The sequence below is a fragment of the Mus pahari genome, chromosome 13 (genome assembly GCF_900095145.1).
Source record: "Mus pahari chromosome 13, PAHARI_EIJ_v1.1, whole genome shotgun sequence".
NCBI classification, from domain to species: domain Eukaryota; kingdom Metazoa; phylum Chordata; class Mammalia; order Rodentia; family Muridae; genus Mus; species Mus pahari.
The window spans coordinates 49,482,604-49,500,801 of NC_034602.1; the positions used below are offsets into that span (position 1 = coordinate 49,482,604).

The 18,198-nt window shown below is 43.1% G+C and overlaps 1 protein-coding gene across 8 annotated transcripts in view; it reads left to right on the forward strand.

Moving 5' to 3' along the window:
* Nucleotides 1-2,184: 2,184 nt before the first annotated feature.
* The window catches only part of Pcdh7 (protocadherin 7), a 407,766-nt gene continuing 391,752 nt past the window's right edge, over nucleotides 2,185-18,198 (forward strand). For 7 of the 8 annotated variants that reach the window (XM_021210173.2, XM_021210171.2, XM_021210172.2 and 4 more), the window contains exon 1: nucleotides 2,185-6,454. In XM_021210173.2, the coding sequence (XP_021065832.1) occupies nucleotides 3,281-6,454 (3,174 nt within the window). In that variant the 5' untranslated portion in view covers nucleotides 2,185-3,280. Of the gene's footprint in view, nucleotides 6,455-12,313; nucleotides 13,705-18,198 lie in introns of those variants that run through there. The other variant, XM_021210175.2, reaches the window with a different exon arrangement.

Consider the following 18,198-nt stretch of genomic DNA (forward strand, 5'->3'; position numbering starts at 1 on the left):
TTCGTCGGCCGCTTAGGCGCTGCGGCGCCAGCCCCCTCCTTCAGACTGCGGCGGTGCGCACTGAGCCTGCGCGCCAGGCTTTTCTCGCTGATGCTGCAGATACAGAGCTGAGAGCTCTGGTGGCGGCGGCCAGAGGGTTACGGGGAAGGCCGTTCTAGCCGAGGAGAAGGAGGAGCCACCCCTCCCGGGAAGATGCTGCTTTATGGGACAGGGAAATATTCGCCAGCTCCTGGCACATACTACTCACGGTTCCGTCCTCTGTGCTTCCACCCCCGCCCCTCCCGGGAGAGCTTGGAAACCACTGTCGCTCCCCCGCCCCCAAACACACTCCTCGTCGCGCTCCTCCAAACAACCGCGCGCTTCCTTTGCTCCTAGACTTTATTGGTGTTTGACTTATTTAAATCATTCTGCCTCCTCTGGTCTCACAAGGAGTAAAATTGATTCGGTGAGCATTAGATCGGCCATGCAAATTCGTCTTTAAAGGGACCCTTAAATTCCTAGCAACATTCTCCGAGATAGTAAGAACCCTACCCAAATACCACCTACTACCTTCGTCTTTCTTAATCTTTCGGTAGAGGGTCTTTTTCCTTCGACAGTGTGAAATGCATGAGAAGTGGGCTTCGGTTCGAAAACCACCACCAGCCCTGAGATCTGACTTGGCTGACTGCGGTGGTCATGAGTGAGGACCGGGGAAGCCTCACGCCCGGGAATGGCAGGGAGGATCGGGAGGCACAAAGTCAAAAGGAGAGGAAAGACGTTAAGCATACTCGGTACACAAAGTTGCCATTAAAGTTTATTTCCCTTATATCCAGATAGGTGACGCTACACTTTGCCAGTTACTAAAAGCTGCAGGCTCTGCTTAGAAAATAATACCCAGGCTTCTGGCATGTGTTTTATTCCCCAGGCGCGTGCACACACGGTCTATCCCCAGTGAGAGCCGGATGACAGGAATTCCAAGCATTTAAACAAAGGCAGGCATTCTCCCCTCCCCAACCCAGACCTCCAAAGTCTGGGCTCCAAAAAAGGATCCTCTCTGGCTCTCGCTGGAGTTTGACGTTCTCTCTTCACTACTGCAGCCCATCATGGTTTTGCAGAACACAAGCTTGGCTTTCGGAACTCAGATGTCGTTCTCAACCTACCAGTAGCAATTCACTAACCCAGATGCTAAATTGCGAAACGAAGACACGTTGCGGGTGGGAGTTAGGGGTGGGAGGGGGATATCGTCTGAGGGTAGACTTGGGAGGAAGGTATACTAACACCCTCACTTCAGCTCTTACCCACGCAGCCGGGTTTAGTCAAGGAGGAAATCTACCAGCCCTGGGGGGGGGGGGGATCACCCCCACCCCCACCCAAACTGCCTAAGAAGACTAGACTTTGGCTTATCGGGGCTGAGATTGGGCAGTTCTCAGTTGGCCCCACGAAGCGAAGCCTGGCTTCGGTGAGCGCCGCGGCTGGCTGGTCCTTCCTCCCCGCCTCCCTTCCCTGGGCCCTCCTCCCTGGTTCTCTGCAACTGTGTAGTTTCGGATACCGCCGCCGCCGCTGCAGTGTCGGAGACAAGTCTGAGTCCGGAGCCCGCGGGCTTTCCGCAGCAACCACCACTTTATGCAAACTTGCGGGTTTCCGGCTAGGGGGTTGCGAGAGTAGGAGCTTCCCCGTAGCGATTCAGTGTCTCGGAACAGCCACAGCCGGAGAGGCGGCGGGAGCGCGCGCACCAGACTCTGCTAGACGCGAAAGCGGACGAGACAACTGCGGAATTCACCCGCCGCGCCAGGGCACTTCCGAGACAACAGCCGACTGGCACTTTTTCTCCCTTTGGCAAACTAGATTTTTTTTTTTTTTTTAAAGCTACTTGGCAGCTCTGTTTGACTCCCCTCCCCCTCCACCCCCGCCTCAGTGGCTTTGGCTTTTCTTTGGAAATCCGGACAGAATTGGGCATCTTTGTTAATTGCCGTTAGGAGTGCCCGGTCGTGAGCTTTCACCGGGCCAGTGTCGCGCGGATGCACGGAGCCAGGCTTGCTCACCTTTGAACTGCAAAGGGATCAAGTTCAGCTCGAGTTCCCCGCATTGAGACTGGAAGAAGCTGAGAGACTGTGCTGGAGAGAGTGAGAGAGGGGGGAAAGGGGAAAGGAGAGGAGGGAGGAGAGAGAAGAGGAGGGAGGAGAGAAAGAGAAGGAGGGAGGGAGGGGAGGGATCGAGAGAGAGCGGGGAGAGAGAGAGAGGCTGCAATCTCCTCCCTGAATCGCGCACAGCGCTGCAGATCCCACAGCTCCAACACGCGGGCCGAATGCAGGTGAGGGAAGGCACGGACTCTGCGGCTGAGAATCCAAACTTGGGCACCGCGCGGTGCGCACGGTTCGGCTCTCGCCCCCGCGGGCGAATGGTTGCTGCGGTTTCAGGCGGCGGCTTCGTGACTAATGACCTTGCGCAGAGTTGTTAAGAAAAAAAGAGAAACCGGAGCTCTCCGGGGTGAGAAGCGACCGACTCTGGGCGTCTCTGAAGATGGCTCGGGCTGCTCTTTGGCGCGCCGGGAGTACCCGGTCGCGGACCGAGCTGTGACGCGAGGCGTCTTTTCGCTGCACCTTGCCCGAAGCGACCTGCCGTGGAATTTTTCATTCAAGATATGTTGAGTGGCTTCCCGGCTGCTTAAGAGGAGTCAGAGTTAAGACTGGCTTGTTGCTCGCCCCAGAGCCTGAAGCAGGAAGCGGTTTACGTTTGTCTGGACCTCCGGAGCCTAAACAGAGCCTGGGTCTAGAGAGAGTAGCTGGAACGTGAATTGGACTTAACTCGAGTAGCAGTACGGACTAGCGCTGTTGTCAGGCGGGGAAGGCTGCAGGTTTGCTCCAGTCCGCTACCAGGCTCCGCCGTACTCTTGCAGAAGCGGTTCCGGCCCCTTCCCAGGGCTTGGGGACTGGATCTCAGGATCTTCCCGCTGCGGGGATGACTTTGTGGGGACACCGAACCCGTGGCGCGCAGAGTCCCGTGAACTGTGAGTACTGCGAGTAAACGGTGGCCGGCGAGCGGGCGATTAGCACCCATTGCATGAATTATGAAACAATAACTTTCGGAAGAAGCAGGAGGAGAAAAAAAGAAGCATCTCTAGCTGCCCCCCCTCCCATCGGCCGACTCTACGCGCTACTCTGGCCCCCTCCCTCCCCTCCCTCTCGTTTCTTCCTTTCCCGGAGAGGAGGACCGAGGGGAGGGCAGGCGGCCAGCCCCGGAGGAGGGGGGTGTCGAGGGGGGTTGTGGTTAGAAGGAGCAGTAGCAGCAGCAGCAAGAGAAGATGCTGAGGATGCGGACCACGGGATGGGCGCGCGGCTGGTGCTTGGGCTGTTGTCTCCTTCTGCCGCTCTGCTTCAGCCTGGCCGCCGCCAAGCAGCTGCTCCGGTACCGGCTGGCCGAGGAGGGCCCCGCCGACGTGCGGATCGGCAATGTGGCCTCGGACCTGGGCATCGTGACCGGCTCCGGCGAGGTGACTTTCAGCCTTGAGTCTGGTTCTGAGTATCTGAAGATTGACAACCTCACCGGCGAGCTGAGCACCAGCGAGCGGCGCATCGACCGAGAGAAGCTGCCCCAATGTCAGATGATCTTCGACGAGAACGAATGTTTCCTGGACTTCGAGGTGTCGGTGATAGGGCCCTCACAGAGCTGGGTGGACCTGTTTGAGGGTCGGGTCATCGTGCTGGACATCAATGATAACACGCCCACCTTCCCTTCGCCGGTGCTCACGCTCACGGTAGAGGAGAACCGGCCTGTAGGCACGCTCTACCTGCTGCCCACGGCCACCGATCGTGACTTTGGTCGCAATGGCATCGAGCGCTACGAGCTGCTCCAGGAGCCCGGGGGTGGCAGCGGCAGCAGCGAGGGAAGGCGCTTGGGGCCGGCGGACAGCGCCCCCTACCCAGGGGGCGGCGGGAACAGCGCAAGCGGCGGCGGCTCTGGAGGCTCCAAGCGGCGGCTGGACGCTCCTGAGAGTGGCGGCGGGACGAGTCCTAGTGGCCGAAGCAGTGTGTTCGAGCTTCAGGTGGCAGACACTCCAGATGGCGAAAAACAACCGCAGCTGATCGTGAAGGGGGCGCTGGACCGGGAGCAGAGAGATTCCTATGAGCTGACCCTCCGAGTGCGCGATGGGGGCGACCCACCTCGGTCTTCGCAGGCTATCTTGCGGGTGCTCATCACCGACGTGAATGACAACAGCCCCCGCTTCGAGAAGAGCGTGTATGAGGCTGACCTGGCTGAGAACAGCGCTCCGGGCACCCCCATCCTACAGTTGCGCGCCACCGATTTGGATGTAGGGGTCAATGGACAGATCGAGTATGTATTTGGGGCTGCCACCGAGTCGGTAAGACGGTTACTGCGCCTGGATGAAACGTCGGGCTGGCTCAGTGTCTTACACCGGATCGACCGCGAGGAAGTGAACCAGTTGAGATTCACAGTAATGGCCCGTGACCGCGGGCAGCCCCCCAAGACTGATAAGGCCACCGTGGTCCTCAACATCAAAGACGAGAACGACAATGTTCCCTCCATCGAAATCCGCAAGATAGGGCGCATCCCACTCAAGGACGGGGTGGCCAACGTGGCCGAAGATGTCCTGGTGGACACCCCCATCGCCCTGGTTCAGGTGTCCGACCGCGACCAAGGGGAGAACGGGGTAGTCACCTGTACTGTAGTGGGAGATGTACCTTTCCAGCTTAAGCCAGCCAGCGACACAGAGGGCGATCAGAACAAGAAAAAGTACTTCCTGCACACATCGGCCCCACTAGACTATGAGACCACCCGGGAATTCAACGTGGTCATAGTAGCTGTGGACTCTGGCAGTCCCAGCCTCTCCAGCAACAATTCCTTGGTGGTCAAGGTGGGAGACACTAATGACAATCCTCCTGTCTTTGGCCAGTCGGTGGTTGAGGTTTACTTTCCAGAGAACAACATTCCTGGGGAGAGGGTAGCCACAGTGCTGGCGACAGATGCTGACAGCGGGAAGAATGCAGAGATCGCCTACTCACTGGACTCTTCAGTGATGGGGACTTTTGCCATCGATCCCGATTCTGGAGACATCCTGGTCAATACAGTACTGGACCGGGAGCAGAATGACAGGTATGAGTTTAAAGTTAATGCCAAAGACAAAGGCATCCCTGTACTGCAAGGCAGTACCACGGTGATTGTACAGGTGGCTGATAAAAACGACAACGACCCTAAGTTTATGCAGGATGTCTTTACCTTTTATGTGAAGGAAAACTTGCAACCCAACAGCCCTGTGGGGATGGTCACCGTGATGGATGCTGACAAGGGACGGAATGCAGAGATGAGTCTGTACATAGAGGAGAACAGTAACATTTTTTCTATTGAAAATGACACAGGGACCATTTATTCCACAATGTCTTTTGACAGGGAACATCAGACTACGTACACTTTCAGAGTGAAGGCTGTGGATGGGGGAGATCCTCCCAGGTCGGCCACAGCCACAGTCTCTCTCTTTGTGATGGATGAAAATGACAACGCTCCCACAGTTACCCTTCCCAGAAACATTTCCTACACGTTGCTGCCACCTTCAAGTAATGTCAGGACAGTAGTAGCTACAGTGTTAGCAACAGACAGTGATGATGGCATCAATGCGGACTTGAACTACAGCATTGTGGGAGGGAATCCTTTCAAGCTGTTTGAGATTGATCCCACCAGTGGTGTGGTTTCCTTAGTGGGGAAACTCACCCAGAAGCATTATGGCTTGCACCGGCTGGTTGTGCAAGTGAATGACAGTGGCCAGCCTTCCCAGTCCACTACGACTTTGGTGCATGTATTTGTCAATGAAAGTGTTTCCAATGCAACTGTGATTGACTCTCAGATAGTCCGAAGTTTGCATACCCCACTCACCCAGGATATAGCTGGTGACCCAAGCTATGAAATTAGCAAACAGAGACTCAGTATTGTCATTGGGGTGGTTGCTGGCATTATGACAGTTATTCTAATCATTTTAATTGTCATGATGGCAAGATACTGCAGGTCCAAAAACAAAAATGGCTATGAAGCTGGCAAAAAAGACCATGAAGACTTTTTTACACCCCAGCAGCATGACAAATCTAAAAAGCCTAAAAAGGACAAGAAAAACAAAAAATCAAAGCAGCCACTCTACAGCAGCATCGTCACTGTCGAAGCTTCTAAACCAAATGGACAGAGGTATGATAGTGTCAATGAGAAGCTGTCAGACAGCCCAAGCATGGGCCGATACCGATCTGTTAATGGTGGGCCTGGCAGTCCCGACCTGGCAAGGCATTACAAATCCAGTTCCCCATTGCCTACTGTCCAGCTTCACCCCCAGTCACCAACTGCAGGGAAAAAACACCAAGCTGTACAAGATCTACCACCAGCCAACACATTTGTGGGAGCAGGAGACAACATTTCAATTGGATCAGATCACTGCTCCGAATACAGCTGTCAAACCAGTAACAAGTACAGCAAACAGGTAAGATAGACCCCAGATGTGTTTACGTATCCCAGAGAGGGCTGATCACTCAGAGGCAGAGCAGCTTCTGTGAAGTCCTGTCTTTCCTGTATAAGGGTCCTTCTCTTCTCGTTTGAAAACTAGATTGACATGCATTTATATGCCACTGATGTACCAGAGGCCTTATAGGATAGAGATGTGTTCCTGGTTTTTTGTTTGTTTGTTTGTTTGTTTGTTTTTTCTAACTAGACTCTGGGTGTACATGGTGTCTAAGGGAAAGGTAGTGTTTTGTGCTTCTCATAGCACTGGACAGCCTTAATTCATGTATGTTTTAATGTTTACAGAGTAAATACGTATATCTCATTGGGAGCGTTCTAGGTGAAAATTTTTCTAGAGTTACAACTGGTGCCCATTCTAATTGGGCACTGAAAAGTTTTAGCTATGTCATGAATCATGCCGGCTTTTTACAAGTCAGTAGACACTGATTCATAGAAATGCAGAGCCAAGGCAAAAGTCTTGAAATCCTGCCATAGTCATTTGATTGGATGGAAATAGTGGCTTGAAAATGCTTAATGATAAGCAAGTGTCATACATAATTGAATTTTTAATACTTTGTATCTATAACAACATTTATTCATAATGATTAGGCTCCTATGTGGATATGCAATCAGCACCTGAATTCTTCATATTCAATATTCCAAAGCTTGTAAACAAAATTAAGTTGTACTTAGTAGAAGGTATTTGTGGATGTTTTGGGAATTACTAGAAAAATAAAAATGATGTGTTACTTTTGTGTGTTATTTGACATAGCTGTCTCCTGGTGTAATGTGGAAAACAGCTATATATACATACACACACACACACACACACACACACACACACATATATGGTTGAGGGGAACTTCTGACTTTATCAGATTTATTTTTATAGTTTGCTTGTATGGTATGCACTATGAAGAAGTTTACTTTTCATGCCCACCAAAGTTTGTTACACAGCAAATCACAGCAAATAAATCCTTTAGGAATGTGCTGAGATGCTGGCCAGAACACTGCAAAGAGAAAAAGCATCACATGTTTCACTACAAAAACTAACCTTAGGAATTACATTTACGACTTGTTAAATGTTGTAATATGGAGGTTTTCTCCCCAATATGTTTTGCATGTAGAATGTGTCATCTGAGGAGAATTGAGGTGAAGGAGAAAGTTGTTATATAGTCTTATTCAATATGTAATAGAGAATAAATACTAATATTTCATAGCTTTCATTATTATTAAATATTAAAATATTTTCTACATATAACATTTTATTTTATAGCATTTATTTTGGATAATAAGAAGGGGCAGAAGTAATATACTTTTTAAAAAATACCCTATTAAAATACCCTATTAAAAGCAGTAAAAAATTATATAGGTTTGACCTACTGTATATGAAATAGCTTTTGAAAGTAGATCTTTGGATGCATGTAAGCTTGAATTATTTATTTACTTGAAGCCGCTATTTGATATTGTGGAGAGTTTATTTCGGTTGTGTTTTTGCTTTGCCTGGTGTTAAAAGCAATGTGTTTTGGCCTGGTGTTTAATATCTTCCTCAGTTTTGTAAATAAGAAAGACTCTAATGAAACATACAGCATTTTCATGTTACTTATATACAACATTATATTTCATATATTTATATACACCCGAGGTCTTAGAACTTCCTTAGAAAACAGTAACCTAAGTACAGCATAGTGGAAGATGGCTTTAGACAGATGATTTGCACCATGTTACCATGCTAATAGTGGTTTTTGCCCTGTGACAGTGACATTTGCATTCCAAGTTTTTTAATTGTATGCTTTTGAATGGGTCTATAAAACGGCAAATTTACAAATAGTATATCCAAACATGAAGAGTGTGCTTTCATTTAAGCTGAGTTTGACTCACTTTGCGGGGGGTGGGGTGGGGGGGCAGCACTATATTCTTGAATTTTAAAAGCACTTAATGTCGAGACAACTGGCATGCCATTTGAAAAGCAAAGAGATACGCTCATACATTAACTAATGTATGGTACTTGTCTTTCAATTGAGCCAAGTCCATTTACCAAAAAAGGAAAGCCACACAGTGAGTGGAATGAATCACTCAGCTTGCCAAAGGTGACTTTGGAAAACTTGCAGGCCAATAGATATTCCAAAGATGTATAAAATTTTAACCACGAGCAAATAGCTGACCAACAATAAAATAAAGGCAAATGGAACACATTCCCCTAATGTAATTAATAATGGTAATTGATAGCTTCATCTGCTCAATATTGCTCTCAGGGGACAAGAGATCCATTTCAAAGTTACATTCTGCGTCATCTGACAGGACTACAGTCCACTGTGTCTAGATTTTTGGTTGTATCATACATAGTTACTTTTCTATTTATACTCTTAAAAAAAAGATTTAGTGTTCATAGAATGAAGCCATGTTTGCTTTCATTAAATTTTGTTTATTAGCACACAGGACTTTGCTGTTTCCCTCTTTGAAAGATGAATTTATCTAAAACTTGAGACTTCCAGCCATTCAATTTATTAGACTTAAGACTTGTACTTTTTAAATTTCTTAGGGGATCCATTTAAAATGTGAAATTTCATTTGCCAGAATGCCTTGATTTTATTTACAATTTCTCTGAACTATCTTATGATACTCCTTTATTTATACTGAAAAAATGGAAGTGACTTTTCTTTCAGTCTTTTCTGCATGAGAGTTATAAGTGTTTCTCTTATGTGGTATTAGGGGCTACATTGCAGTAAGCCAACACCTCCCCAGAAATGAAAACTTATAAATAGAATGTATACTCTCTTTCCCCTTCTCATTCCTTCTTGGGTTGGTTTCACAGGCTCTAGGAACACTTAAGATATCTATTATTACTTGGAAAAACACTAGATGTGTGTTGGACAGTGGATGAAATTATTTCTCAAACTTACACATTGGAAAACTTAGGTGGGAGGAACCTAGCTTTTCATAGTTCAGACCTTTGCATTGCAAGCAAAAGCCTTTGCCATCCCATACCTGATGCTTACTTCTGCATCATGAAGCTCATCCACAGCACTTCTGAGACTGTCTCTCTTGCATTCAGTTCCTTAGTTGCTTGGCAAACATAGTGGCTTGTAATCTTGTGATGTAAAGGGACAACCGTGCATCTGATTTATTTAAGAAAGAAAAGGGAAAGAAAGAAATGCATTCCATTTATTTTTTAAATTTGTGCTGAATAATTTCAATAAAACTTCAAAAATTACAACAAAACACTAGAAATGTAGAGTTTCAGTTCTCCGGCTATTCTCAAATCCTATTGAGTTTATCATTTGATGTGCTCTTTTTTTTTAAGATAATGACTTTATTCATAAAATGTTTTATAGTATTTCATAAATGAAATGTAAGGTGATTTTTATAATTGGGTTTGAATAAACATTTATTTTAAAATTCATTTTGAGCTGATCACTATGTACTCAGGGATAAAACAGCTTGTTAACTCCACTGACAGTTTCCCTTCTGCAAGGAACTGCTGATTTAGTCTGAATAATGTTCTCCTTAATTAATGAAATTTTGGTCAATGTTCATTATACACTTAATTAAAATAGTACAAGTGAACTTTATAAAAACATGACTGTGATTTTGGAAGCCAGTGGGTACCTTTCTGTTAGTATCAGGGTGCTCCACTTTATGAAAATTAAGCATCAACCTACCTGCTTGTGCATCAGTGCTTCTACTTCAGCAGTAACATATCTGCAAAGTGATGTCAGCTCTACAAAGCATCCTGATTAGTTCTCCAGGAGAACGTTTGCAAGGTGGTTCACCTGGCTATAACCAAGGACTGGTTCATGAAGCCCAGGATATATGCATAAATTTCTTTTACATTTGGCTTAGTATTCTGGGCAGGAGCCTCATGACGAATAGGAGAGGGACATCTGCTGAGCAATATTACCTGAGTTTTTGAAGGAGTAAGGCATATGGAAATCTTCATTCAGCCATGTGGTCCACAGTTGATATGCAACTTTAAAGGGAAGTTCCTATAGAACAAGTTAAATGGTCTCCAAATTTTATCTTAAACAAATGAATCAATTAATGATTAGTTGATGTGAGTGATTAATGATAGCAAATCTATACAATTTCTATGTGTCGTGAGCTTTCTCCTTTTTTACACTCAAGCACGCATTCCTATGTAGCAACTGTGGGGCCACTAGTGCTTTATCTTGTGCTGATGTTCATACACTGAAGTGTAAAGCATACTAGTCAACAGTTTAATGCCTAAAATCATGAAAGTCATCACAGTTTAGAATGGGAAGATACCACCCTAGCAATTCTCTATTTATAGAGGAGGAATCCGAGAAGCCAGCATAAAAGGTAGTCTGATTATGTTCACAGAATTAGAGATATGGCATAGACCAGAGTCCAAGTGTCCTCATTAAACCACTTATAGAGGCAAAACATCTTTTGAATCTCAGTAAGTCTCTCTATGTAGAATGCAGCAGTGACAAGAATCTGTTTTGGTTTACTTATGTCTTTGCTAATATATTTAACTATAAAGATAGACCTTTATACAATGTAGCATAATTTTGGCCTCAGCTCTAGGTCTCACGTAGAATTTAAAATTCCAAACTTACTGATTTTAGTTAACATTCATAATTTTATATCTCATGAAAGGTAGCAATTGATGATGTAGACGAAACAGAGCTAATGTGATTTTTGATTAGTATAGGCCCAAAAAAACGTAATTGACAATATTTTAAATTAAGCACAATAGTAAGGACAGCTATATGTTCTTGTCCTGGGTACTGTTTTGCATATCTTCACTAGAAAATGATTTTATTTGAAAAAAAATGAAAATATTCTCAGTATTATACATGACCAGCTCTGTATATTCTTATCGAAGTAATTGTTTACTTTTTCACCAAAACTGGTAACCACTTTCGGCTTCTAGATTACCTGATGCATAAGCATTTATCCTAAACATACAATGTGACACTGCCTTTCCTCTCCTCCCAGTTTGTTTACTATCAAGTTTCACAGAAGAGTGAGACTTTTTTTTTCAGTTGGAAAAAAATAAGGTGTTTTGTGGTTGTTATTGTTGCTGTTAATCAATGTCAGCTTGCAAAGGCATCATATGTAAAGTGTAAAATTCCCTAATTTCAATGGCTCTTAGTGCCAGTTTTGTCATAGAATCAACTGGAACAGTCATTACCTTCATTGCAGGGGACACTGATGGGGGAACATTATGCAATGAGTGTAGTCAAACCTTGTTTACACACTCAAACACAGAGAAACAACTTCTAGACTATGGAAAGTTTTTCCATCCATTCATTTTCTGTAGCTCTATATAAAGAAAAAAAAATCTGTTTCAGTAAATCTATAGTCAGTTTCCTTTTTAATTTTTAATTTATTTTTTATTTTTTAAAGCCCTTAAACTCTTGTCTAAAGCAGAGTCTGTGTCAGGCACACTGCACGATGCTTTATTTAGCCCTAGTTAGTGGGAGAAATCACATACAAAAAAAGCTGAGCTGAAACTACTAAAACTAATCTTAATTATCACTTCTGGTGAATTAATGCTTTAAGGGCGGAAGAAAGGTTTATTTTCAGGAATTTAGTGATGTTTGTATCGAGCTCTAATGCTGTGTACAAACAACATAACCATTAAGGCTCCTGATGTTGAATTCCTCTGACAATTAGCCCCCTCCCCCACTTGAGCATATTTATTCTTCATAAATCTATAATTTGCAATTAAAAATTTTTATCTATTTGCAGACCTCTATATCAGCATTGTGGTTGAGTGTAAGAGTTTAGGGAGATTTTCTACAACGTGTTTTTGTTTTTTTTTTTTTTTTTTTTTAATTTTAACCTACATAAATCTTTATTTTCCTTCTTTCAGATGCGTGTACATCCATACATTACGGTGTTTGGCTGAATTCCACTCTAATATGATGCTCCATTTTGCACCATACTCTGTCATCACCTTGCTTCTACGACACCTGCTGGAGCCTGCCCTTGGCCGTGGGATGTCAGCCAATCACTGTTTGTTTTCCTTGTTGTGCATTATGTTTTCAAGCTTTTTCTTATTTAAGGAAAATTAATAGTTTGAAAGCAAGTTAAGGTCCAAAGAGGCAGTATTAATACAGGCATGTATTATTCACAGATGTCTACTGTTCTGTTCCCAAAGAGATGGCTAGCAACCATTAGCACTTGATAGGAAAAGCATTAGGAAGAAAACCCCAAACATATTTTGGTAATCATAATCATTCTAAGATTTTGGCTTTGTGTGCAAAGGGAAATTCTGTTTCTTATGTCTTCATCGACAGTACACTAAATACTGATCTCAAATAAAACCCTAAATTGATCAGTGTTTTCTTCTGTATATTGTGATCACAACTTTTTCCAGCTAAGCAGACAGTTCTTGCCAAATCTGTGTTACAATTCTGAATGTTACTATGTGCATTTGTGTTTTTACCCACTCGTGAATATTAAAAACTTCAAGCACTTTAATAAAATATATTTGTCTGTGACTTTCTGAGTCTAACACAGACACTGTAATGGGTTAAATTTTCCTTACTCTTGAAATAAACAAAGAATCTATAGGATTTTTCAAGAGGTGGTTGCTGTTGATGATAAATTCATTAATAATTTTTTAAAATTTAGATAGATTTACCAAAGTCAGTGGAGACAAATTCAGAAGGAATATGTAACTGTCAGTTTTGTAGACTACATTAATAGGGAGGCTTTTGTGTTTGATGTAATTCTTACAGTTCAAAGAATTAAGTTCCATTGGATGAGACATTTTAGTTTTAGGACTGATGGTCTCGGTAAGTTGGCATCCTCTGAACAACCTTTCTACCCCTGCCCCATGTCTGTATATCTGTGCATGTATTTGTTATATTGTACATTTATATGTTGTACATGGTCTGATTCTTTTATAATTATTTGTCACGCTGTCTGCCCACCCCCATTACAATTTTCTTCAAGTTCCCAAGTACTGGATTAGAGTTCCATGTTCCCAAGGTTTGGTTTTCTTTTATTCTATTTCATCTTGTGTGTGTAAATAATTTTCAGTCTAACGGCTTTTTAACAAATTACGAAGATTATTGGAACAGCACAGTAGTTTGAAGTGGTGGGAACTGCTGTAGCCCATACAAGTCCCTAATGTACACTTAAGGGTTTTTATACCATTAGCTGTTTATCTGATCTTGCAAAAGGACCATTTTTTGAAGTATCATTGAACTGGCAGTGAAATTTCTGAATAAAAAAAAACTCAATTATCGTTTGCTTCTCATTTGTTTTGAAGACCCAGGCTAAGAGTCTAGAAAGGAACCAGACTCTTCTGCTTCTCTCGGATGCCTATTTCTTCATCTCAAAGAAAAAAACTCATTTCAGTAGACTTAAAATATAGATTTTGTAACAAACTGTACCAACTTACAAACAAGAAATAATAGGAGTTACAAACAAAGGAGTTGGGGTGAGTCAACTGTATAGTGGATGCCCATGGGTGGCATTACTGAAAACTTTGATAAAGAAGAACCCGCAGTCAGCATTTGCAACTCAGTCTGTGGCATATTCTTGAGGAATGGTTTGATATACCCAATTTCTAAGAAAAAATAGGAAGTTATGATATAATACTTGGGATATATATATATATATATATATATATATATATATATATAATGTATGGAAAAATATATAGATAGTTATCTGTACAGTTGTTGTTTGAGTTGTGTCTGTCTCCACATGAGCATTTCTAGTTTTGGTTTCTAGATAGAGAATATGTCTTAGCATGAGATAGATTAGGGGTATTTGAAGAATCACTCTTTGTCATGTTCCAGACTGTTGAGTGGAAGTTTACAGCTATTTACTGATATGATTAGAAAGATTCAATAAACTGAAGCAAAAACTCACTATCATGTTCCAGAATTTTAGGTTCCATTCGTGCAATTGAGAAGGACCAAGCACATCCCACCTGTGGCAGCCTTTAGTGACAGCAAGCTTTCTGAAAACCTCATATCCAGTCCTTACTATTTTTGCTGGGTTTGCTTATTTAGTTTTCCACATGAGTGTGTGCCCAGTGACTAAAGATTCCCTACTTTCCCCAGCTTCCTGGTCCCCAATATTATCAATCTGGGGACACCTTTTCAGGCTTCATTGTAATTACTAGAACTGTTTAAGGGTTGTCCATGCATTGGAGGAGATAAAGCCACCGGTGGCTCTGTATAACTTAGTGTTTGGATATTTTATTTTCAAATAAAAAGACAGTAGTTAATTCTGTTTTTAGAAAATCCAAGGAGGAAAATAGTTATACTAGCAATCAATTCACTTAATGGGCTCATTCATTTTACAAAGCTTTTTTTTTTTTTTTTTTTTTTTTTTAGTTCCTTTTAGTACATGTAATATTCCAACCAGTTCAGAGTATGGAGCATAAAGTTCCGGCCTTCATGAACTTAATATAATTTTTGCAGGACATAAAAAGATGTTCATTTATATTTGCATCGTGCCTTTTCATTTTCAGAACACTAGGTAGTAGATACACGTTTGCTCATTTGTTCTTCAGAAGAAACTGGAAATAAAAATCACCTTCATTATTTCTGCAATGAAGCTAATGAAGCAACCAGCAGCCTTTTCATGAATGATGGAACTCAGCTTAAGAAATGTACAAGATCAATGATAAAATATCCCCTCAGACTCAAGAATACCGAAAGCATCCAAGTGAAATTTGTGTTTTTGTTTTGCTTGGTTATTAGTTTTGTTGAAATGAGTTTTCACTGTTTACCCGGAGAATGCTCACAACTCACTGTGCCCCAAGGCAAACTGCTTGCCTCTGCCTCCTGGGCTCCTGGGATTAAGGGCCTTTGTCACTATTATTGCCCGAAATTATGTTTTAAAATAAAGATTTTCCTTTTTTAGACTTTAGAGCTACTATCTTCTCCCAAACAGAGAGAACTCAAAAGTTCCAAAAACATGTCAGAGAAGTTTTTATACTTTATTTCATAAGAAGGTGTTTGTTAGTCCACAATCCTAACATTTTTTCAAAAGTCACTTTCATGACTGACTGAAAAGTTTATAGTGTGTTTATGACTTGATGATCTCAGTATTCATTGTCATATTTATATGCAGGGTTGTATGTTATTAGTACAATATTTAAAATCAAACCTTCAAAAATTAATTTTCACCCTGACTTTATTTTTCAATGTATATTGGAAAATGGCCCCAAGGCTCTTCCACATTCGTGATAAAGTGATTCCATAGTCTGTCTTTCAGTGAACAGCATTGAAGAAACACCTATAATTTTGTAGTAAACTTTTCTTTCATATGTGATATTTTTAAAATACTTCTCTATTACCTGGAGCAAGGCTGTGATGTGGAGAGAAAGCATGGACTTAAAAAAAAAAAAATCAAGGCCATCTTTTTACATGGACAAGAGTGGAAATGTGCAGCAGGGCTGTGGTGCCTCCCACATTTAATGCCAGCACTCCAGAGGCAGAGGCAAGGGAATCTCTATGAGTTGGAGGCCAATCTGGTCATCAGAGTGAGTTCCAGGACATCCAGAGCTACACAGGGAAATATTGTCTCAAATAAAAAACAAACCCAAAACCAAAACAAACAAAAAACCCACCAAACTAAACCAAACCAAAACAAACAAACCAAAAAACCCAGACAAACAAAACCAACAACCAACAACAATAACAACAAAAACAGTACAAACGTGCTAGACCTCAGGCAGGGTCCACAGGAGCCTCTCTTACCTCAATTTTTTTCTATCATCACATTTTCCCAGTGCCAGGGAGCAGTCCTAACTTAAAGGAGACTGTCATAAACCTTTGTGGAACAGAATACTTAGGCTTTGTGTAGAGTTAGCTTTCAAATTCACCCACACTGGGTCTGGAATATGATAGGACATCTTTTTGTTGTTGTTTGCTTTTGTATGTTTTGTTTTGTTTTGTTTTTTATCCACTTTATCCAGATCACAGACCCCCTCCCTTCTCTCTTCCCAATCTCACCCTTACCAAACACCAGGCTGAGACCAGGAGTGCTGTGGAAGAGTGGGGGGATAGAAGACAAAAAGTCAGAGGGGTAAAGGACACCAGAAGATGGCCCACAGGACAATAAACCTGGGACCATGGGCTCACAGAGCCTGGGTCACCAACCAGGGAATATGCAGGATCTGGACCTAGACCCCATATACATTTGTAGCAAATGTATAACTCAGTCTTCATATAGGTCTCCTAATACGTTCACCAGTGACTGTCTTGGTCTCTGGTCTCTGCCATTGGGTCCCCTTCCTCCTACCTGATAGGACTTCCTTAATGTGACACTGTAAAATCTCTGAGAGCTTGCTTGTATTCCTTTCCTGGGAGATGGGAGTTCTCTGAGATTCAGGCGCTGTGTTGGTCAGAGTCTGTCTTTTCCACTTGGCAGTGTGGTTTATGCCCCTCACTTCAGTAAGGAATGAACAGTTCTGTTTTCTACACCTTCATTCTTGCTTCTCTTGTAACCCCCAAACCTATTAATATTATGAACCAATGCCAGTTTTTAAGCTGAGCACTGAACATTGTGGTTACTTAACAGGTCTCAGACACATCTGAGAGAAGGGTTGGTAAGGTTTTTGTTCTTGTTGTTTTGTCAACTTGACACAGCTTAGAGTCATCTGGGAAGATAGAATCTAAAACTGAGGGAATGAATGCCTTTATCAGATTAGCCCCTAGGCAAGTCAAAGGGGCTTTGTCCTGAATAAGGTAGCTTGATAGAAGTTGGGTAGAGGTGGATTGCTCAGCCCACTGTTGGCAGGGACAACACTAGTGTTGGATTGTATTGAAAAGCAAGTTGGGCTAGCCGTGGAAAGTAAGCCATTACTCTTAAGATCTCTGTTTCACCTCCTGCCTAGAGTTCAAGTCTTGGCTTCTCTTTACACTGGACTGACTTTAAGCTCTAAGGTTGGAAAAAAAAAATCCTCTTCTCTCCCAAGCTGTTTTTTGATTATGTTATTTAACCACAGCAATAGGAAGCAACTGAGGACAAGGGCCTCAAAGAACCATGCAAGCATATGGGTTGTCAGTATTTTTCTGGAACTCCTTATCTGTGGCAAAAATAGAACGTATGTACTCCCAAACACAGACAAGGATGGATCTCTGTATCTGTCAATTTGTATATTTCTGCAGATATTATTCATTTTCTATGCCAACTCAGACTCACACACAATCGTTTCTGTTCCCACCCTACCTCGTGGCATGCAGTCATTTTAAAAGGTGATGTGCTGGTATATCTGGAAAGAGAAATAAGGGTGCAGTGAATCTACAGAGAAAAGAGGTCTAGAAGTGGGAACCCAGCAGCAGTTGAAGGAGTTGAGTGAGCACAGGAAAGTTTGAGCAATTCCAAAGCTCTCCCTTGGACTTTGGAATGCCCCGAAGAGTTCCCCTTTTAAAATGTAAATGACCTCTGTGGGAGTTTGGTTGGGCTTTTAGCACACCTGGGTGTAAATTGCTTTAAGCAGATAACTAGGTCAGCACATCCTAAAGATCAATAGTCCTTAAGAAATGGAAATTTTGATTAGGGCCTTAGGGAAGAGTGGTAGGGCTGCTGGAGCCTGGAAGGGTGAGAACTCACTTAAAGCACCCAGTGTCTGCAACTCCCTAACTAGAGTGTCCCTCTGGGGTGTGTGCATGTAAAGAAAGAACTCATTAAAGACTCCTAGTCTCTGTCTGTCTGTCTGTCTGTCTGTCTGTCTGTCTGTCTGTCTGTCTGTCTGTCTGTCTCTCTCTCTCTCTCTCTCTCTCT